Below are 23,997 nucleotides of genomic sequence, written 5' to 3'. Positions count from 1 at the left end.
ATTATGAACAATGTCCTGAATGATGACAAGTACAGTAACTGATTTCATTTTTTTTTTTCCCTTGATAGATTTTACTGCGGTAAAACTTCCTACCAGTAGTCCAGAGGGTATGAGTGAAATACCAAATGCATTATGAAATATGCACACTGGAGTATATATACCTGACATATGGTAAAGTCATCTTTATCAAAGGAGAAATTGTGTATGCATTACCTAGGCAAAATCCACATTGCTAATTTTTTTCAATTTTCTTAGATACAAGGATACTAGTTGAGACAAAGTTGGTTTTATGATCCCCTTATTCTCTCAAATGGCATCATAAGAGCAACAAGAGCTCCCTTCACTGATACACTTGCAGATTATATCCACAAGTGCTGTTGTATCCACTGTGTTCTGGAGGCAGAGGAGACTTCAAGTGCATATAAAAGTTATGCAACTAACCCCATCAGCACTGCAGTGAAGAGGAGTGGTCTTACTTATATTGTGCCCCCCAAGTGGCATGACACAAAACTTTTGTAAAATATATCGGCTGCTCATCTTGTTATAAGAGTCACCCTACAAGAAGAAAAAAAAAAACATGCACAAGTTTGCCAAATAAAGTGTATAATCCTCTTATTTCTGAGATCCTGGTGTGCCATGCTCCAACCCTTTGAGGAATTAAAACATCTCCGAGGCAGTGAGTCAAAAAGTTGCACAGGTGGTTAGAGATTTGTTCCAGCAATGTACTCCAGCACCAACAGTGAGCGCAAGAGCCTTTGTTCTTAGGAAGGTTTTCTTTAACCCTTGGTATCCCATTGTCATTTTGTCCCCTCATATCTGTCTTTTCTTTTGGTTGGAATAATGAGTTACATTGATGATGATAGTGCATTTTTCCCTTGCCAATAACAATCTACTTTCTTCAATTACCTATGCATCTAACAATAACACAATATTTTTTTCTCTCTCTCTTCAAAAACCAAAACAAGGTTAGCTACCAAACTACACAATCATTGCCATCTTTTTGCAACACAACCGGTTGAAAAGACAAAGAAACCTGAACACCACTGACCCCTCTATTGCTTTAACGCCATTGTTAAAGATAAAATAATGGCAAATCGCATTTGGCAAATGATGCCTTCCCCACCAAAATGGACTTCCATCCTCAAACTCATTGCAGTTGCTACGACAACATCAAATACGGAATCGACACAACATTCTCACAACGCTGTGACGCACTAACACACAAAGTGCTACCAAAAGCATATAAAAGCAACTATCCTACACCTTGGCAAACTGGCGGATGGCTTCCTGCACAATCCATCGAGTCTCATAGGTCCCACTGATGACGACAACCAAATATTACTCAGAGAGTTCAACCCCCTTCTTCAGGCACTATAAACGTATGTGCAGTGAATACCCCTGGTAAATTACCTCCCAGAAAATACATCCATTGAGAGCAGTACTATTTGGCTTCACAAATATTATTTCATCACATTTTTAAAAATTTTTTCTCTCTTTCTTTTGCCATTAGGGTCTACACACGTTTGGTCTTTAGCACACACTGCTGGAACATGCTTCAATCTATATGCTCGGATAACTTTGTGGACGACCTTTGCAAACTTTGGTGCAAAACATTTGAACATTTGAAAATTTGGATTGGTGCATGATTGTCATTCTTTTTTCTTTTCTTCTGTTTTTGCTCACTATACGCAGAGAAAAATGCTTTTAATGAAGAACTGTAATGACAAGTTTGGTTGCACGGATGCCATTTTGAGATGCTTTTTTTTTTTTTTGCGATTTAAAAAAAAAATCCATTGCACTTACACCAGATGATTTGGGGATACGACCATACGTGATGATTTTATATTAGGCATCAGTAACACAAGTTACATACACACATGAAAGATGAAAGAGACGGATGAAGATGTGATATTCAACATGAATACAGAACAACATCGATGAACACTCATTTTATGCTCAATCAAACCAGGATCACTTATTTCTCTATGTAAGTGCAGAATTGTACACATGTAGTTGCAAAGTGGTACACAGGAAGCTCTTACAATACTTCCACTACAATATTCTTGATTCCTTTAAATCTAAGCAGGTTGTTCCTTTGTTGTCAATACTACTGTCAGTTTGGGAGCAAAACAAATTCAGACAATATCATTCCAACACCGCCAACATTATTCCATGTGTTGATGTGAGTGCTACAGTTTTGCTCATAAAGAGTGAAAGAGAATTGTCACAGGAACTGAACGGAAGGAATCTTGTATACACAAGGGATTTTTTCCTTGCATGATCTTTTACACTACTAGGAGAGAGTGTAGCAACATCATCACCTGTCTCATATAAAAGTGGTCCAGTGACCATGTACTATATTCCGTGGCTGAAATATGCAAGTACCCTCTCTTAACCAAAGCTCTCACTGCATGGCAACTTGGGAGCAATCTAGTTGGGAAGTAGAATACACCAATTTTCACATTGAAAGAGTAAGGTAGCTCCAATTCCACAAAAACAAACGAGATGAAGAAAAAATAAATGAAACCAATGACACACTCGTGGTTTCCCAGCACGCTTCTCAGTGTCTCTTGAGGAAGTCAAGCTGGAAGGGTTCGGGAATGGTGATCTCGTTCAGCTCCACGCTCGACGGGTTGTACGGAAACGTGACGGGGAATGTGTGCTTGGCGTCAATCAGGAGCTGCGACTCTCTCTTCGGGTCATCCCTCGTGCCGAGGCGCGACTGGACCTTCCGGATGAACGCCACCTCCGTCCGGTTCTCGTACTCGTCCGGCGTGTACAGATTCAGGACCTTGATGATCTGGTTCAGGAGGCGAAGGTGGACCAGAAAGTAAAAGCTGAACAGTGAATTTCATCAAAGGCATATTGCCAGGGGAACATTGTGTGAGTTGCCACTCCGGTCTACTTGTACAAGGATTGAAGCCACAAAAATTCATAAATTATCACATACTCATTAAACATGACTGCTGTATTGCAGTCAGGCTTATCATGAATATTACACAATCCTAAACAATGTTTACATCACTTTACGTATTTTTCATAATACCAATAATACTTATTCTCAGCATATTGCTGTGGCTTTTGAAAGAGTTGCTTGAATTTGACATCATGTACATAAGTGAAATACATATTCATATACATATTCAATGGATTTTTTTTTTCAACAGACATATATTTGTTTTAAGCAATGAATTGTACAAAACAGTACAAGGAAGGAAATAATCATTTAGGCAGAACAGAGATATTCTTCCAAAAGAAATATGATGTTGGGGGGGGGGGGGCAATTGTACAAGGCACATGTAGCAACCACAGGAGGAGAGAAGGAACATAGAGCAGAAGTAGAAGAGAAGGAAATGAAAAGAGAGAGAGACAATGGGACAGATTGCAATAGATAGAGAGAAGAGGAAGAGATGACTGTAAGATAGAAAGAAGGAGAGATGGAGAGGACAGTCTGGCCTACCTGTGTGACTGTCAGCTGTGTGCACGTGTCGCAGATGATGCTGACGTCATCGTCCGTTCTCTTCTTGACCTGGAGGAGCTGCGCGACCTGCACAAGAGGTTCAAGGGTCGTTTCCATGGTCTTGTCGTAGAGCCGACTAGATCTGAGCCACTCTTCAAGCTCACTAAGGTTGTACCTGTGATAAGTGGTTCAAATGAGGCAACATATTTCAGTTCCAAGTCCAGCACCATATTTCAACAAAGTAAATCTAGATGGTCGTCACAATGGGGTACTAAACAAGAACTACATTATTCCCCAATTTCAGTGGTAATACTATATGATTTATCATGATAATTTCCACAAAAGTTCTTGTAAATGTATGACATGAAAGTGGACAACTTTTTAATCATTTTTCTGAAAACTGGATGCAATGATGTAGACCTGATAACACAAAGATCCTCTTGACGAAGAATGATCCAACATCTAATTACACATTAGCTGTCATTGAAATTACATATTTCAGTCTGGCAAGGTTTGAAAATGCCCCAGGAAACAAGCATAAAATCCCAGTGTTAGTAAGTTTTTGCACCAGAAAAACAGCACAAAATGTATGTATCATCACATCCATGAAATGTCTAACAATGACCTTAAACATCTAAAATTGATGATACTACATCCACCGCCCCACCCCAAAGAAGAAGAAGAAGAAGAAGAAGAAGAAGAAGAAGAAGAAGAAGAAGAAGAAGATAATCAAAACACTCACATACAAGTAAGAATCACAAGAAATGTTTACAAAAGAATTGTGCCGATTAAATATTCTTTGATGTCCAACATATGAACTTCCATACACAGTCAACCAAAGCTGTTGCGACGAGGTTTATACTATCTTAGGTTGCCTTGAACACAAACCTTATCTGGACACCCTTGGACCAGTGGCACATGTCTTTCCTGAGGAGGATGTTGTTGATAGTACTGGCTACAATGAGATACAGGGACTGTGTGCAAAATACAAAAATAGAAACAAAAACCAGAAAAATAAAGATCAAATTCATGACAGAGTCAATCTGACGAAAATATTACTGACCGGTAGATTATTAATATTATTATTATTATTATTGTTATCATTATTATTCATTCAGCATTGCAAACATGTTTGCATGGGTAAACACAAAACACATTTGATTCAGCACAACAAGAGAAGATACACACAACTCTAGTAGAACTGCGGCCAAACTGACACTTTCTAAAGCTTTGGATAGAAAGAGTATCTGTTTTCCCAAATCTGCTTGCAACTGTGCTTCACATGCACATTTTATAAGCAAAACTCGTGTGAAAAGAACAAAAACTGCATGAAGTAGATGTCTGATATTAAACACAACTGTCAAAGAATGAGTATCACAGTGTTTGCCTGCCTTTGAACTAAAAATATTTCATTCTCTTAGCATTTTGTCTGTTAAAACATTTGTAGTACACACTCCTATCTAAGGAAATGTATCTAGTGATGCTGTAAGAACTTCTAAGACAACTTTTTCATTTTTTTCATAGACTGACTTACATTCTCTTTTCTTGTGTGCTGATTATAGAGCTATCTGGAATTTCACGTGTACTCACAACAACCAAAATAATACAGACCCTTTAGGAAGTATGCCTTTCATTTGAATTCTTGCAGAAGGGGACACAATGATACACCAAGCATTCCTCAAAGTCACAGAAAAAATCTGAAATCCATTCTGGAAATTCACATAACTCTTAAAGACAATGTGTACTGTATGTCACATCCATCAAAGTCTCTCTGTTACCCTCGGCAACGAGAGAATCATGCACAGCTGCTCACCTGTCTTGAGACCTGCTTGACTAGTTCAGGGTCCATTCCATGGACGTTCATTACTGTCAGGTATGACGCCAACTGGCAAAGAGACAAACAAAACAAACAAACAAATCATAACAATGATGATGATGATGATAGTGAAAGTAGTGATGATGATGATCATCATCATCATGTTGTTGGTGGTTGATATCAAATTCATAAATTCATTTTGACATGATAAAGCTTTGAGCAATCTGAAGTGATTGCAATTCCAAGATAATCAGTCTGACACTCACCACATCTTCCACAGACTCCAACATGCTTTCTCTTAGTCCCACTCTTTTAATTCAACATATTTCCACTCTGGCCACTTGCCACGATCACGTCTACAAGTCACAAACAATCACTAGCCACAAAGAGCATGACATAACATGTCATAAGTGCAAGTGACTTCCGTATGATGTAGCATTATCAAAAAAAGTTTGCGACGACATCAAAGACATCAGTTCCTCAAACCAGAATGAAAGCTACGCACCTGCTTGATGAGGGAGTCTATGGAGACGTTCTTGATTTCCCGTTCGCGGAGCGTGGAGTTGCGACCCCTGACCCCAGTGGGCTTGCTGCTGACGAGACCTGCCATCTCTCCTTCCAGCATAGCACCCACTGTGGGGGGAAACGAGAGAACAAAAGGGGGGGGGGGTGTGAGGATACTCCACTTCCACATGTCGCTGCCATCCACATATTCTCACATTCTAGATATCCCTGCTCAGTAATCTCCTCCCAACATACTGTAAAAGTGGATATTTTCGCGCGACTAATTTTTTGCGCTTGGCCGGGTAAGAAGAGTTATGCGTGTTTTTAATTCCGCGGAATCAGGACATCAACTACTGGAACATATGGCACAAAAAAATATTTGCGTGCTTTTATTTTCGCGCTAGCTTCTGGTTGCGCAAAATGCGCGAAAATTTCAACACCGCGAAAATTTCCACTTTTACAGTACGAACCACAAAACATAGATAGATATCTGACATGCATCATAAGAAAAGCAGATGCTGACACTAAGATGAACGTTTCCCTAATTTAGGTAGGAAATATGATTGCATTTGGGAAATTCAGCATCATTTCTTTTCAGTGTGTGTGGCAACTCTAGCAGCTGTGCTGTTATGTGGATTTGTTTACAGGTCCCAATTAAAAGTGACTCTCACAAGTAGCATTTGATGCACGTAGCTGTACTGTCCAAAGCTGCTATACACTCATTACTTTCTACTATAAATCTGTTTCATTAATTTTTTTAAACAAACATTAACCCCTTTCTTCTATTAACTCCAGACCAATTTCATCACCTCTCAAAACTTAACCCCCTAACAAAAAAAAAAAATAAATAAAAATAAAATAGAAACTGTACTACTACTCACAAAATAAGTATGAATTCTCACAAAATGAAGTATGTAAAACCGTAAATGTAAACAAATAAAATCTAACAGGATTAAGGAGATAACTTTTTTTTTTCCTTCCCTACTGAGTGGAGAAAAGGTCAAACATGAGATGTCTCAGGACATACCAATCATGGGCTGGACCTTGTTCTCAATGATGCGGATCAGCATCTGGTAGATGTGGATGCCCAGGTCGTTCATCACATGGCGGTACTCTGAGAGGTCAAAGTTCCTCAGGCAGTGATCGTTCTGGCGCTCCGTGTTTTTCGAGGAGAAGTTCTGCAAAGACGGCGCAGACAAGAACCAGAAGATAATGATGGTGGATGAAAAGTGGTCACGTTGTGTCGTCGCTCATTTCAGTGATTTCTCATCAATAATGTACCCCATATTCATCCTTATCATACAAAACCCACACAATGTTGAGACATTCAGACTTGTCATCTCGCCATACAACTAATTGGCATGTCTCACCAGCTTATAGGAATATCAAATTTTTAAAAAATCGTATCGACACAAGTAACAAAAGTCAACCTTTAATCCTACATCTTAACCTTCAGATTAGTCTCTGCATGAGCACTTAAAACAGATTACCCTCTTCACAAAAAGAGATCACATGATTACACGGAAGTCTTCATTGCCTGTTTAGGCATTTCTGCTAAGTGTTTCACAATTCTAAACTGCTCTTCCATGGTACACTGTTATGGTTAATGTTTTCGAAAGTGTTAGAGCTTTCAGCTAATGTGCTCTCTGAATGAAAGGTTAACATGTAATTCAATTCCCAACGTTTTACACTCTGCCCCCTTCAGTTCTGTGATAGTGACATGGGTTGGAAAATCAGCAAAACGTGAAGAAGAAGTCAGATCAGACTGGAAAACCTAGAATACATAACAATTCAGAAAACTGAATGTGAATGCCATGATAGCAAGTGCTTGACGGCCTAGCGTTCTGTGAGAATATGCTACTCTGTCTTACATCTTCCCCGCTGTACTGCTTGAGATTGTGGAGAAGTCTTGTCGTGTTGGTCAACCAGAATGACACGTATTCAAAGTCCTCAAAGTGTTTCTGCATGGTGTGGGCAAGGAGAATTCAGCAAAGATGAGACAAAGACACATGGACAGACAAACAGAAATAAACAGAGAGGAGAGATAGAAAGATAGAAAGAAAGAAGAAAAAAGCATTGATTAATGTCATTGTCTATCATGACATATTCATAGGAAGAATGTATCAAGGGAGAGTCTTCCTAGTTTAATATGCACAACAGACACACAGTTTAAATTGATTTAATGGTGTATACTGTTACTCTGAACAAAGGGATTGCATTAAACATAAAACATCAAATAATCTGCAAAGAACATGCACAATTTACTGTTCAACTTCAGAGAGAGAAAGAGAGAAAGATAAAGAGGAGAGGAAAAAACAAAGACAGAAGAAAGAAGACGAGAGAGGAAAAGAGAGAGAAAAAAAAGGAGGGATAGCGACTGACCTTGACCGTCTTCTTGATGCCGTTGATGACCCCTGTTAGGAGGGCCTTGACCTTCCTGTCATCGTTGACGTAGTCAGCGTGGCGGATGCACATGAAGATGATGTAGGCTGGAAGGCCTGGGAGATGACCCTCCGCACTAGCTGGTACAAAGTCTGTTGAAACACAGAGAAACAGGGTTTAGATACTAGAAGGATGTGCACTCATTTACTTAAAGTTTGGTGTACATCCTTTTCTAGGAGCTGATGTTAGCCTTTGAGCGTTAAGAGAAGAAGATAAGGAAGTGAGATATACATCAAACACTGGATTTTACTGTCACTGTAGGGGTGTGTTTTGAAAGAGAAATATAATGCTAGACGTAGTGAAAAAAAAAAAGAGAACGAGACACAGATAAGAAAAAAATGGATGAAGGGAAGAGAGAACTATAAAATAGATTGACATAGAGACCGCTAGAACTGTAATAAAAAGAGACAAAGGTAATGTGTGCCGTGTGACATAGAAAGAGAGAAAGAAGAGGGTTTTCAAGGAGTCCATGTGTGTACTTCACTTCCAAGTCTTATCTGTAACATATCATTATGGTGGGACAGGTATCTGAATGCACATCTGTCAGTTGACATTAATGTTGAATAATATTTCTTGACTCTCAACCCACTGGTAGGCAACCCTCCCCCCAAGAAGGATGAAAGGAGATACAGGGGGTGGGTTGGGTGTTGGTCCTAGCCCCTCATGTCTCACCTACGACCACCAGCTTGAGGAGCTTCTGCTCATCCTCTGCCTTGTACTCCAGCATGCCCATCATCTCCTCTCGCTCCTTGACCCGGACGTTGGGCTGCAGCGCTGTCTCCGTCACCTCGCTGTACTCCGAGGGCACGCCCGACACGTGCGAGTCTGGGATGTTGTTCGCCGTGGCAACTGTTTGGAGGGGGATGCACACAGGTGGGGAGGGAGGAACGTGCATGCGGATGAATGGTACATCAAGCCTATGATGCCCCACAAAAAGCCCCCATGCTCTCGATGCAATGGTGCATAATGCATTCCTTTGTAACTGAAAATAAAACTTACTGTAGTTACACCATTTTCATTGCAAAATGAAGAAGTGATTATTTTTCACAAATCATAGAAACATGTCAAAGTTCCCAAGACATGCAATAATTTTTTCATTAACCATTACCACACAAGAAGACTTTGTAATCAAGGTGAGTGATGCCTTTTATCCCTGGCATTCAAGTCATTATTTATTCCTGTCATTCAAACAAAAATACCAATTTCAGCAGTGCGCACAGCTACAAATCACTACTGCACTCCGCCTTTGAATGTGACAAAGTAGATTTTGAAAGAGATCTAATTTGGCAAATACTGTCCACTCTTCCACTAGTAACTAGACCCTCTATGTATATTGAGCCCCTTGATGTGTTATACATGTTGTCATAATCATGTGCTGTTTGTCACAATCATATTGGCTAAGTATAACAACTTCAGATAGATAACAAATAACATCAAAACTTGTGGAAAATTTCAGTTAAAAGTGAAAATGCGAGTGAAATATGTTGGACTATGACAGAGAATGTTTCTTCTCCGTGCTACCACCAGTGACTGGTTGCTGCAACACGTACTACATGTACCAATGATACTTTGGTGGTCGCTATAAAGTTGATGCATTCTGCAGGCCGTACACCAGTTTGAATGCGCATGCAACATCACAATGCTCGTGTGTGGTACCCACTTCTGAGAACATGTCAAATATGGTAATGACAAGTACCTTCTTACCTTTCTATGCCAGCAACTTTGGACACTGTGTACAACACTACAGGTATGAGGTTTTCTGTGCCAATTGGCTCTCAAAGCATGCAACGGGTTATGTAAGGCTTTATGATGTTTCACCTGGTTTAAGACATGTTGAGTTCTATTGAGAAAGTATGTGTTGGAATTTTTGTGAATGGTAGATTATGCCGTACATGTCAATTCTAACACTTCATCGTCTGAATGGCTTGATGAATCCATCCATACACACAAAACAATGACAATGAATATACATTGTAAAAATTGTGCCTGAAATGTCATTGATACAATTTATGAATTATGTATACAGATTTGGAATACAACTAACTTCTTGACTGCTGTTTTTTTTCCTTGACCCTCTCAATAGATTTTGTATCTGGCTTGTTGTGAATGCACAATCCTACAGGAGATCTGTTGTGCCAATGTGCCAACAGATACATAAATTTACAAAAATATACTCACTAATAAACTATAAATCTACACTGTATTTGCATAAATTGTGCCTTTATTAATGAATGTTGGTGTGAATCAGTGATATGAGCTCTAGAGCTGATATGACTGCCTTTAAAACTGTAACAACCCACTGAACAACAACAAAGAAAGACATTTTTGTCGTGTGGAGCACAAAAAATGGCCATGAAACTGGACGGTAGAGTGAAAACTAGTATGTAATGTGAAGTGCTGGCAATACTGGAGTAACCTTCAGTGTATAAAGGTGTGGTGCTGTTTGAGGTGTCTATGAAGAATTGAAGCTAATTAATATTATGACGAGATGGAATCCAGCAATGTCTTTCTGTGAAGTGGTACGACACGAAACAAAACTCCCAGTTCAGATCAGGCTCACAAACAACATCTTCTTCTAACAAATTCTGTCAGCTACATGACACACTTTCTTTGTATACTCACGCCTGCTCATCAGCACCATAGAAATAAAATGTCACTTTTCGAGTAAACTGGTTATCAGGATGGAACTAGTCAGCTCTGGTTATGTAGATGAGGTTAATTACGATTCCTTTTTATTCCCTCCACCAGTTTCATGATTTAGTGCACCAAAAACCCAGATCTGACCAAAGGAAACCAAAGCCCTAAAACGCAAACATGGATTGAGTGAAAGAAGTAATTAGTGGAACATATCAATGAAAGTTTGAGGAAAATCCGACAATCAATTCAAAAGTCATGAATTTTTAAAGTTCAGATGCCGTCATCACTGGATAAGAAGGCTAATACATTTCATGATGTCATTATGGATAACGATATAAAGAAAATTTAACATATCTTCACTTTTCTAGCATAAAGAATGGGCACTTGACATACAATGTACCTCTTTCAGAAAGCAGGATGAATAATTACCCTTTACTATGTCGATGCAATGTACTTTTCATGAAAAATAAAATTTTGTGGAATTCTCCTTATATTTTCTTTATACTGTTGTCTAAATTACATCATGAACCATAGTACTCTTCTTATCCAATGATGGCAGTGAAACTTTAAAAATGTATAACTTTTGAATCGATTGTCATATTTTCCTCAAACTCTCACTGAATGTCTTCTACTATCATTACTTCTTTCACTCAATCCACATTTATATTCAGACTTTGGTTTCCTTTAAACAGATTACATAAAAGACATGGTTTGAATACACTTTTGTTTTTTATTATCTCTCTTTCTCTGTCTCACTCTCTATCTTTCTTTTTACTCAAAAGAGAATGCAGTAAGGCACCACTACCTATGGAAACGTTTAAAACAGACTACACAATGACATAAACAAATGAATTGCTAATGCATGATGAATCAAATATGTTCTATACCTAGCATGTGCAATGCTATAAATGTTGATCAATTATTCAGCACTTCAAAAACAAAAATGTATACTAATTGAAGAACTGTTGACTGGAGAGTAATGTTAGTCGACATTACCTGGGTAGTTAAGCTAAGTTTATTTAAGTAGAGACTTTAAAAATTCCTATCTAGATGTACTTTCAAATCAGTTGCTATGTAGCAATATATTTTTTAGTAATTATTCATGTGTGGTTTAGCCACAGAGCAATCATAACAATAATCAGATTTCTTTTGATGTATTTTTTATCCTGTTTCTGTGCATCAACATAAAAAATGACAATGCATTTTATGGGTGTTGGGAAGTAGGCTAAAAGATATGTAAGAAAACTCAACTGTATGCCAATGAAAGTGTGCATTTTTAATGACTTTGATGCATGAGAGAATGCATCCTTTTTAATAGTGGAACAAAATTCCTAAACCGCTTTCCAATAAAGTGGTACTAAATCTATCATATGTATAGATATTTGCACTATCTTTTGCATCAATTAATTGAGTGATAAAAGAAAAGTCAAGACAAAATACCAAGCTTTCCCAAATGTTCTTCTTCCTATTTCTATATTTTCTGTTTCTATATTTTTTCTTTCAGGATAGATAAGATTAAAATTTCCTTACTCTCTTTCAAACAACTCAGATCAGGTAATAGATAACTTGACGACATATTCCAAAATACTTTGCAAAAGCACAATACAATACATGACGTACAAGCAGAAATATAAGGATCAGGTTGACATAAAGTTTTCACCGACATGAACAAACATATATCAAGGTTGTTCCTACTAAGTCAGGGTAAAGAATGAATGATGATATGAAAAAATACATGCTCAAGTACCGGAAGAATCTATCTTGGACGTCCAATCACCATATCATATTACTCTACTGTATGTTTTACTACTTTATCAGTTACGGCAATCACTGAGTTATATTAATAAAAAAAGAAAATACTTTGGCATTGTATCTATATACATATATGCCCTAAGCAGATACATATGATTTGGTGGTAGCGACAGAAATTAGGAGAGTATGTTTCAAATATTATACAATCAGTTGGAAGAAAAGGATTATTGTTGCTGCATACAAGCACCAAAATGAGACGCATAAATAATTGTTAATGGGTAAATATATTACAGCTCACTAGTTCTTCTCACTACCCTCCTACTAGATTATGCTTTTTGGGAAAAACTTGACACAGTGCAACCTATTGATATACAAGCCCCCCTGGAATATCAAAGGTGCTTTTGTTGTAAAAAAAAAAAATGCAACTAATCAAACAGAATTACTACTAAATTTGGTGGAACAGATTTGAGAAATCAACAAATCTGTGTTTTGCTAATGGAGGCAGTGCAAAATGTTCTTTTACTTGATGGCCACAGGGGAAAAAAAAAAAAAAACGCAGGTGGGACTGAAAAGCTATGAAACATCATGAATGAGACTATTAAGTTTTGGAAATATGTGGATAAGGATTTGCCTCAAAGAAGTGCATTCTGGCTCACAATAGCCCACAATGCATCTCAGCAAACTCATTCCCAGAAAGATGCGGCAAGTGCACATTGTTACGGAAGTGGTTAAAATTCAAATTTACTTTAAATCAAATCTTCTACAAGCCTTTTTTTTCAAGGGGGGGGGGGGTGGTCAGTTTGTTATCAAGGAAGCAGTGAGTGAGGTATTTGGTTTCTTGTTTTATGTGGTTAACTGTGAAGCAAGCGAGGAATATCAAGCAAAAAAGTGAAGGGTATCTCTAAGGTGATAAGTGGGAAATTAAAGAAGAGTCTTTGCTCGGGCATTATTTCTTCAACTTATTCGTTTCTGAATTCAACAGAAGAGTGACTGGTTGGAACGTCCAAGATACATGTCTCCTCAGTACTTACTGAACCGGTGGCAAAAGAGCCAATAGGGAAAGGCTAGAATTCTGAAAAGCCGTGAAGCGCGAAGCCGGAAGTAAATGAGCTGGAAGTACGCAACATTAACATGCGGCACCAGAGCTGTATTAAAGGAAGGGAAAGCCTCACAAATAATCATATTTGGTCTTGGGATTTGGCATTCATTCTCTTACACTAAATTTTACACAAATATACATGTATGTGGCAGTCAACTTGTAATAATATCAAACGGACCGAGGTATTCATTGTATATGGTCGCTCTATTGTAATTGAGGTTGTAATTCTATTCTTTCATTTTCCGACTTGACTGGGGCACAAGGACTTCAACCTTTGGGTAGGCTATTTTACTTGCATACACTGTAACAAAACCAGAGTTTCTCCCTGATTCACCTGTTACTGACCCATACAGCCCCTTGGTAAAGCTTTTGCAGAGAAAATGTTGACACAAACCCTTCCACTCATCTGCACAGACAAGAGTTGACAGTTCAGTTGAAGGAACATGAAATAAAGATTCATTGTACATGTTGTACAGTATACTGCTCAGACACGTAGTCATTTTAGTTAGTAGCAATAAGCACATTTTTCTTTAGATCCTACCGAAGGTTTATAATGTAAAGCTTATCTCCTTTGAAAATTAGACAAACATTGAACTTTCTTTTTCAGAGAAAGAGAGAATGGCACACAGATGACAGAGAGAAATTGCTGAATATGCACAAATATTTTCTTTGTATTGGTGTTAATACCAACAAATGAGACCCACAAACATGAATAACATTTTTCTGGCACAGGAATGTGAGATCAATGTGAATGCACTTCTTGCCCAAGCTGAAATATAGAAATTCAATGGTTAGTTCCAGTAACTGGACTATTCACACATAATTACGCTGAAGATGTTGTTCTTATGCCCTTTCCTACTTAAATCACCACCCTTAGGGGGTGTACCTGAACTTATGTGGTCCCTCCATACATGCAGCTTACACTGAATGTTTTATACATACTCAGAGGATTCATGGTGTTCTGGTGGTGTGACATTGAAAACTACCAAATATGCAAATGTAAATTGAAATACATGTGTGTGTATATCATTTATATTTTACATATTTACTACATATTTCCTTGTATGCATGCTAACATGAAGGTGTATTTCAGGTTCTGTGGAGAGATTTCCACAGAGTGCAGTGCAAAGTTTGACCACAAAATGGGAAGGAATGCACAACCATATGGAATAGAACCAGCACATTCATTCAAGACAGTTGTCAATACATCATGGTACATGTACATTCAAGGTGATCATGCAACCAACCACAGAGTACACTTTTGGTGTGTTTGACATCTGACAACGACACGATGTTCATGTACATGGTATAGCTGAAAGTGTCTTGCTGTATTTCAGATGTAGCATACATGTTTGTGGAATAAGAATTGAAAAACTATTGAAGGTGAAGTTGCCCCTGTTCCTTTGCGAGCCAGTCCCGACAAGGGTCAAATTTTGACCTCTTATAATGCAGTGGTGATGCAAATTGCCAGGATAAAGAATGTGAACATGGTCGAAATGTCTGTGAAGGGTATGTTACCCAGAGGTCTTAATCACTTACGTGGCTCAGAAATTGGATATTGTTCATCATTTGGTATGCTACTAGCTGTATCTGAGACTAATTCTGTCGAGGGAAGGGATAAAAACCATATGCCAGACATCATAAACAAGTGAGGGCAAATACAGTACATGTTCAACTGCGGGGGGTGTAGTGTTGCATAACAGACACCACCTGATACTCTTCCAAACCTCGCTGCATGCTGGCATAGCATGCAGCGAGATACATCCCCTTTATTAATTCCTTGGGGGATAATGTTGACCAGTTTGATTCAGTAGCAAATCTTGATATTGACTTGAAATGGCAGACGGGGAACAGATTTGATAGGAGTAAAAAGATGGGTGTGGACGAGGACTCTCTTCACAGATTAATGAAAGCCAAAGAACATATCAATATCTTTTTGCTATGAAAAACAGAGCTTAAGCTTTTGAGCTGATTCAAAATAAACTGATAACTCAAAAAAAAAGTGTCTAGCTTGTCTTCCTTTCACTAAAGTCTGTTTTGTGATTTGATGAAGCACAGAACTGTTGAAAATAATGTGTGACTGACATTTAGTGTTACCTTTAGTTACACTGTATCAGTTTGGATTTGATGTTGATTTCAAGGACTTACTGTAAATCACTATCTGCTTCTGCTAACGGAGCAGCAACTTTCAATTCATAAGCACTGAGCTCTGGCTCACCACAAACAGAGAAAGTTGCCTATTAATTCCATTATATGTGAGAACAATCTGCTGCAAACTGGTAATCACAATGACATAAAATCAATTATCTTTCTTTTTTTTTTTTTTTTTGGCCCACTACCTGAAGAAACAAATCATACATGTGAAGGCTTTGAGTCCATTCCTATGTTTGGATTTCATGCATACCTTATGCATAAAACAAAATATGCAGTAAATTCTGATAAAGTTTTTGGTTGCAGACCCATTTCACATAATTGCATACACTAATTAGATAAAAAACAAAGCAAACAAAAAACAAACAAATAAACAAATCAACATAAATTGGAGAAAAAAAGAATGAGCTCATGTGAGAAGCGAGCTGTACCTCCTCCGATGTCGGCTGATGAGGTGGACTGCATTCTCTTGTGGACTGCCTTCAGCTGCTTCTTCAGTTTCTTGACTAGCTTCTCCAGGTACTCCTTCTCCTCCAACAGATTCTACACAGAGGCACAAGTAACAAATTATTGCAACAAGGATGATAATAATGATGATGATGAGGATGATGATGATGGAGATGGTTGCCATGGAGATAGTCATGATGGTGGCGGTGGTGTGGATGGTGGTAATGATGCATGTGGTGTTGGTAATGACAATGGATGTGGTGTATGCAGTGTTGAGATGATGGTGGTGGTGGTGGTGGTGATGGTTGTGGTGATGGCAGTGGGGTATGCGGTGTTGGGATGGTGATGGTGGTGTTTGTGGTGGTGATGATGTTGGTGGTAGTGATGGTAGTTGTGTATGTGGTGATGGTGGTGGTTGCCATGGTGATCATAATGGTAGTGGTAAATGTAGTATTGGGATGATAATGGTGGTTCTGATGTTGGTGCCTATATATGGGGAGCTGATTAACAACTTTACCATACTCTTCTGAACAAAACTGTGGTACTTCCACAACTTATACAAGTTGTATATACTTTTTCAATGGCAGAACATTTTGACTATTTTCTTGCAAGAATCATATTATGATTACCTGCTTGACATTGACTCTTAGTGCAAAACTTTCTACCTTCAAGTTGTTTTGCTGTTTTCATTCTGATATGTCACAGCCGTTATATATCTGTAATCAACTTGTGCTTGGCATATTTGTAACATATTCGATATATCGTTTCTGTATTTCTCTCCCAACTTTCTATTGCTTTTCTTTCATCTATGTCACAGTCACTTATATATTTGTGATTAGGGACACTCCTTTCCATTCCATATTCACAGTATCATACAGAGCATGTTACTACCACACACAGTTTACGCCATATATGATTTGTGGGGTTCTTATTTTCATGTATCGAATGCCATTTAAGAATTTAACAACATGGAAAAATATTAACTCTGATCCCGGCATGAATGACACATGTAATTGTACATTTACTGTATGTACTGCAAGATTGCCAATTTAACTACTCACGATATTGTCAGGCAGTCCCGATTTGTAAAAAATGACTCACTGAATTTACAGCGTATACAGTGTGGGGAAAAGCTTCATGCAAATGTGCAGAATTTCCTTCCCTCTGGCATCTAATACTGTAAGGAAATCATTTAAAAAATGCATTTAGAGGCTTACAATGTTCTCATTGGTTAGTCTCGTCAGCTCATACTGCACTGCTTGGCTGACTCGGGCATTGGGAGTCAACTTGAGGTTCTGCAAGATGAAAGGCAAATCAGGGAGATCACTTTATTTCTTGTTCAGAAATGAGTAATGACATCATTTTTCATTTAATATTGCGCATGCAACACTGGGTTTGTAAAACTTGCTAAGTTTGCTTCATTTAATCACATGCACACACACATACACACAGTACAACTTTCATTATCTATTTGGATTTTATTTTGTTGGGGGGGGGGGGATACACTGACTCAAGAGATAAAGATTTCCTTGCATTTTTGAAAGTTTACTTTGGACAACAGCTTACTATCTCTTTACAGGTATACCTTATCAGTACAAAAAGTAAACATCCACTTAAATTTGCTGAGATTAGGAACTGTATTTGCTTCTTCCGTCCGTGGTCACATGACCACCCTGTATCCACCTCACCTCTCCGATGATGCTCTGTTGTCTCTCGTTGTCCTTCCTGAGTTGCTCGATCTGGTCCTTGAGGTCGCTCTTCTCATAGTCATGGTTTATTCTCAGCGCCTGAATCTCCTTCTCCAAGATTCTGCACAACAATGGTGTCATCGAAAGAAAACAGGGGGCGCTATTACCAGCCGATCATCACAATGATAAATGTTTGTATGGTCGCCATGCCCTTAATGCCATGCTTCTAAGATATCATCATATCAAACATTTCCTGAATGAAGCAAGACTTTTAATATAGTTACATCCATGTAAAAATTGTACTATGCAAAAAGTACTGTCATGTAAAAAGAATGAAAATGCCTTTTAGTTGGTGGACTTTTAAGGCTTTTGAGACAGAAAATTCAGCATTAGCTGTAGACTGCATCATTGGTCGTGTGTACTCTCTTGCATAAAGGAATCATTTACTTCCTACTTGATGGCTGCTAACATTTTGCAATTTGTCACATTTATCATGCATAAAACGCACATGCATACAGTCTGCCATATGTCAGGAATTTGCTATACTCCCAGAAGACAAATTATTCTGCAATGCACAGCCATAAAGCATTTTCCACAACCCTCACTTGTCAAACAGAAGAGAAGATTCCACTGCCCCTTCCAGCGAGTTACGAAGTGTGCACATGATTTCCCACAAGTTCTTTGTAGTTCAGACATTTCCCGAAATACTGAAATATGTTGTACATACCCGTACTTTAATGTGAAAAAAAAAACCAACCATTCAATGCTTTGTGAAGCTTAGAGACATTTTATGTAATAACGCGCTATATAAATGTTGTGAATTATTATCATTACTATTAAGGTTGAAATCCTTCTACATACACTCATATTCATGCTATTCTTCACTGCCTCATTGACTTGATATACTAATTTTCTTTAGCATTTGTCAATTTCTTAAAATACAGTAAAAGCACTCAACAAAAGAGAAGCAAGTGTTATCAGAAGTCACAACTAACAGGCACTTCACCAATTATATTCATCAAAGAACAGCATTACATAAATTGCCATGCAAGTCCTTGGAGTAAAATCAAATCTTCATCACGCTTCAATCGATTGAACTTTCAAAATTTCACGAGGTAATAAAGTTATGCATTAGTTCAAATTGAAAATACGCCCTGAAACAAACCGGCATGCATGCGCTGTTTCGTGTTGCCATATTGTTAATGACTGCAATGTGGAGAAATGAAGGAGTTATGAATATGTATCAGGAGGATTATGCAACTCAGGGGGCATTTGCTTGTGATAGACATGAGAATGTTACTTCTGGTAGCTGGTGATATACTGGGCGCTGATGAAGCTTAGATACATGTATGGTATATTAGATGTGAAATTACAAGTGAAACTTTAGCGTAAAACTCTTCCCCTCCCCCCTTCCCCCACAATCAATTTTCACAATTAAAATGAGCACACATATGCATTACCCTCTTTGAAATTCTCAGAACTCTGGAAAAAATTCATCAGTGATAGATAGATAGAGTGCTGAAAGTTATATAGGACATTTTGAATTTGCAAAAATTGTTAGAAAATCACCAGAAAGTAAATATCCAGCACATACACACACAAACCCAGCTGACTGTATCATACAAATTTGGTCTGATTTTCTCTATACTTTGGAGAAAACTCAAACAAACTTTAAAAAAATAATTAATATGCTTTGAGGATTCCACTGAAATGCCTGTGATGGACCAATAAAAGCAGATCTTCTCTCCTTGTAATAAGCAGTAAACACCGCTGATCTGTGTACCAAACTGGACACCCTTGGACAAGCCCTTATATTTGCACGACCAAACATTCAACATGTTATACTTTAGTCACAAAAATATGTTATAACACTGTTGATTTACATGTTACCTAGCTTTACATAATAAACCCTTTATTCTCCAGTTTCCTGTTGTATAAGACCTCACATTTCACACAAAAATAAGAAATGAATTTGTATGTGTCTAATAAAAGTCTAATCTCATCAGAATCAGGCAGCAAAAAGTTCAATTAATTTTCACATGGGAGTCCAAATGTCAGTATTCATGGAATATGGCTACAAAAGAGTATCTGAATAAGCTAGGGAGTAACTGTATAATTACTTTTCTGCCTGCGAAATGGACAAATGTGGCAGATTTTTCAATCATGCATATTCCTACGTATGGAAATTTGAACCATAAGAACAAAGATATCTCAGAAAGTATGCAAACTTATTAAGAATTTGAATATGATCTATGATGAATACAAAATATGTCAGTAGTATTCACTTTCACATAACTTATCAAAGTAGGTAGTCTACTTTTAATTAAGCAACAATATACTTTGAGATATTACTACAAATACAATATTAACATAATGATTGGTTATTGGCAAAGAGTACATTCATATTTAGACCTGTATCATATCCTTAAAAAATGAGAATATGGTATCAAAAACAACAGATATGTGAGATAAAGAAAAGACAGAAGATAAAACAAAACATTACACCCTCAAAACATTACATTCTAGTTCATGACATGAAGACGACACAAGACAAATATAAACATAAATGTTAACATTTGGTATTACATGTAGTTGTATGAATGAAAGATACATTATGTGTATAGATGAGAGCAGTGAGATCTGCTCTAACACAAATATCAACAACTGGGACTGAAGCTTGGAAACGTGCAGCAAAACGAAAGGAGACATGAGGAATCCACATAAGCCTCACAAGTAAACTGAAAACATGCAACATATGGCACACACAAATGTAACCAGCTGAGCAATGTTGCCAATTTGCCACACCAGTTCACTGCAGTGATGAGCTACAACCATGAGATGAAAAAAAAAAAAAAAAATGACGGGCATTTTGTGGATAGAAGACCGATGCAACTTAAGAAAAGTGGGTAAGAGGACAGTTAAGGGCCCAGGTTAATGGGTAGATATTTCAGGGTACTTTGTTCCAGCAAACCAGAGATGTCAGTAAGAAAAGGCAACATAATATCATGAAACAGCCCAGGCGCCTGTAAGAAACAAGACACCGTAGATGCATACATTCCAGTTAAGAGCCAGGCCAAAGGCAGCCATTAATGCAATCACTTCACTTCTTTGCTTCCATCTTACAACCAACTTTCCATTTTCTACCATATCTTCGTCCTCTTTTTCTTTTCCCACCCCTCATAATTCCAAGCATCCAGCCCCATCATGCCAAAGCGACCATACACACATCCCCCAAAGATGAGGTTTGCCCGCCTCTGACACGGTAGCTAGCTACCCTTGCCATCGGTTACTCACATCTTAGCGACCAGAAGGTCATTGTGATTTTCAGCCAGATTGCCGAAGTTAGCGACAGTCTCTTCTAGACTTGTCTGGCTGTGCGTTAGGGCATTGAACAAACTGGGCAAAAAGAACAAGGAAATATTGAAAAACAGGAATGTCACAGGGCCAAGAACAGGGGGAACGGGGGGATTTCGGATGCAAGTGGGTACGGGGTGTTGACATTTGGGGACACATAGGTACAAAGAGAATTATAAAGAGAGAGAAATAAATGTCAAATATCCATATCAGAAAAAAAAAAAATAAGCACGATACAAAGTTCATAAAGGTCTACACAGATACATCTCGACATCTAAAATCACAATAAGGTGCTTTGAATAAGAAAATGAGGCTCCTCTCGAGTGAGATCATAAGCTCATACAAATGATAAAGCAGTAAAACAGACATGTATTTGACGAACATGCATTTTTCACAAATTTATACATTGACTCCTGCTTTGAACCGGATATATTGACACTGGTGTATGGCTGAAACAAGAACGATTTCACACTGGAAATTTGATTGAATCTGTCATGCAGGTGGTGGTACAGCAGACATTTCATGCAAAACTGCACACTGAGAGTTATGGACACTTGATAAGAAGATAAAAATAAGACTTGGATTATGTTGATTTCTATTGGGTGATTGAAAGTGATTGTAGAAGAGAAATAGGGGAAAGATCAATATCGCTTGGTACTACTTGATCACCCCAACATTGGTGATTACAGCAGGCATAATGGTAGAGGGAAACTGACTTGGATAATCACATTACCCATACACCGATACTTTGAACTTAGGGAAATCTGATTTAAAAAAAAAAAAACGCACTTGTTAAGGAGGCAGAGAGCAAAGATACCACCACATTGCTTGAACTTTGCAAATTTCTGGCGCAAAAACTCTCGGCAGCACTATCACACCTTGCCTATCTCATTATATCTATAAAATCCACAGCTGGTTGTAAAGCATCATCAGTGATATTTACAATACATACTCCTATCAAAGACATCGACTATGGCCTTCTCTCACCACCCCCCCCCCCCCACCCACCCACCCACCCCAAAGCCTTCTATGACAGGAAAGTAAGATAATCATGTCGAAAATACTTCATCTTTGTTTTTAAAAAACTAGAAATGTCGCTAAGGCAATTGGTATGCCTCCGGCAAAATGCATGATTCTCCTAATAGGTCTATAGTACATGTGGACAATGTGTGATTACATTTTCACAAAATTGGCAAAATATCAAAATGACAAGTTTGTCACAAATGTGTTGAATGTTCACCTTCCTTGACCAAGGTTTAATTGGATGAATAGGAGAGCATGTATTTGGGGATTTAAGGACTTTAACTTGACTTTGACCCATTCATACGTTTATGCATTGAGTAATTTCAAGGCATGGAGAAATCTTCAGGCATTGCATAGATATGGTGGAAATAGTGAAATTTTATGTATTTGACCTTGACTTTTGACCTTTGACCTTGAGTATGTGCACCCAAAAGTTGATAGGCACAACTTCACCCCTTAATACACATACATGCCAAGTTTCATTAGGATACCTAAAAAGGTTTTTTAGTTACGCTGTCCACAAAATTAATTACGGACGGATGGAAGGACGGACGGAAGGACGGACGGACGGACGGAAGGACGGAAGGACGGAAGGACAGACGGAAGGACAACCCGAAAACATAATGCCTCCGGCACCACTTTGTGGCGGAGGCATAAAAATGGAACAACTACCTCATAATGTTAAGCATTGTGGGTAAGAATTTACAATATACACACTTTATGTATCTATACTAAATTTAAAGCTCAAGTGAACCACAGTGAGAATGATACCATGCAAATATTTTGGGAGATATTCTAATCTATACAATAATAATCTTATCTTAGCAATTATGAATAAGCTAGGTTCACTGAAAGTGGCCCCACTAGAGAAGAAAAAAAAACAAACAACAAAATAAATAAATAATAATAATTGTGAAAAAGTTTTAACATTGACAAAAGTTAATCTTTCCATTGATTAATGGTTAATCTTTCCATTGATGTTATTATTCCAGAGGGGCCCACATTCTACAAGCTCTGTCTTTTTAGTGGGTCTCTCCAGTTTTCGCACTTTAAGCAAAGTTATACATGTACTTTATTTCGATCACTTCTGTTTGTTTGTTTTTTTACTACAATATATAATTACTATAAGGTCCTCCTCAATTGTTTTATATTCTTTTCAATACATAATGTTCTGTTTACCTTATTCTCTGTTGTCAAAAGAAGTGTAACTTATATGTTTTGTCAAAAAATGAAATAAACTTTGAATTGAATTGAATTGAAGTTGTAGCCAAATGACTGGGCGAATAATGACCAGGATTCATCTAACGCTATGGATGGCTGAGACATATAACTATCTATAGTTATGCACAACTTTCTTCTCACAAAAACCCTCTGTCTGAAACCTGCTTGAGCAATGTGGAAGTAGCTCCAGGTGGCGGCCTGCATCAAGATGTGTTCCTCATCGTAGATAATGTGAGATAGAAGCATTCATTGTGATGGGCGTGGGTGAATTTTCAGCTTTTACAGAACTTGCAGAGGACTATTTGCAGAAGTGAACCACACACTGATTATGGACCTAACAGCTTTCAATTATTTGTGATCTCTGAACATGAAATGATGGTGCTCTCATTGCTGACAATTGAGG

The 23,997-nt window shown here is 38.0% G+C and overlaps 1 protein-coding gene across 1 annotated transcript in view; it reads right to left on the bottom strand.

Moving 5' to 3' along the window:
• Nucleotides 1-1,499: 1,499 nt before the first annotated feature.
• LOC140238134 (unconventional myosin-Va-like) overlaps nt 1,500-23,997 on the bottom strand; it is a 228,407-nt gene continuing 205,909 nt past the window's right edge. Inside the window, exons 28-40 of the mRNA XM_072318070.1 lie at nt 21,291-21,392; nt 17,997-18,117; nt 17,526-17,603; nt 16,293-16,404; nt 8,895-9,071; nt 8,163-8,314; nt 7,652-7,741; nt 6,808-6,958; nt 5,782-5,909; nt 5,274-5,345; nt 4,349-4,434; nt 3,461-3,635; nt 1,500-2,800 (exon numbers count right to left, since the gene is read on the bottom strand). Coding sequence (XP_072174171.1) covers nt 2,561-2,800; nt 3,461-3,635; nt 4,349-4,434; nt 5,274-5,345; nt 5,782-5,909; nt 6,808-6,958; nt 7,652-7,741; nt 8,163-8,314; nt 8,895-9,071; nt 16,293-16,404; nt 17,526-17,603; nt 17,997-18,117; nt 21,291-21,392 — 1,684 coding nt within the window. The 3' untranslated portion in view covers nt 1,500-2,560. The remainder of the gene's footprint in view (nt 2,801-3,460; nt 3,636-4,348; nt 4,435-5,273; nt 5,346-5,781; nt 5,910-6,807; nt 6,959-7,651; nt 7,742-8,162; nt 8,315-8,894; nt 9,072-16,292; nt 16,405-17,525; nt 17,604-17,996; nt 18,118-21,290; nt 21,393-23,997) is intronic.

This window comes from Diadema setosum, chromosome 14, assembly GCF_964275005.1.
Source record: "Diadema setosum chromosome 14, eeDiaSeto1, whole genome shotgun sequence".
NCBI classification, from domain to species: Eukaryota; Metazoa; Echinodermata; class Echinoidea; order Diadematoida; family Diadematidae; genus Diadema; species Diadema setosum.
This window is presented reverse-complemented; position numbering and strand designations above follow the sequence as displayed.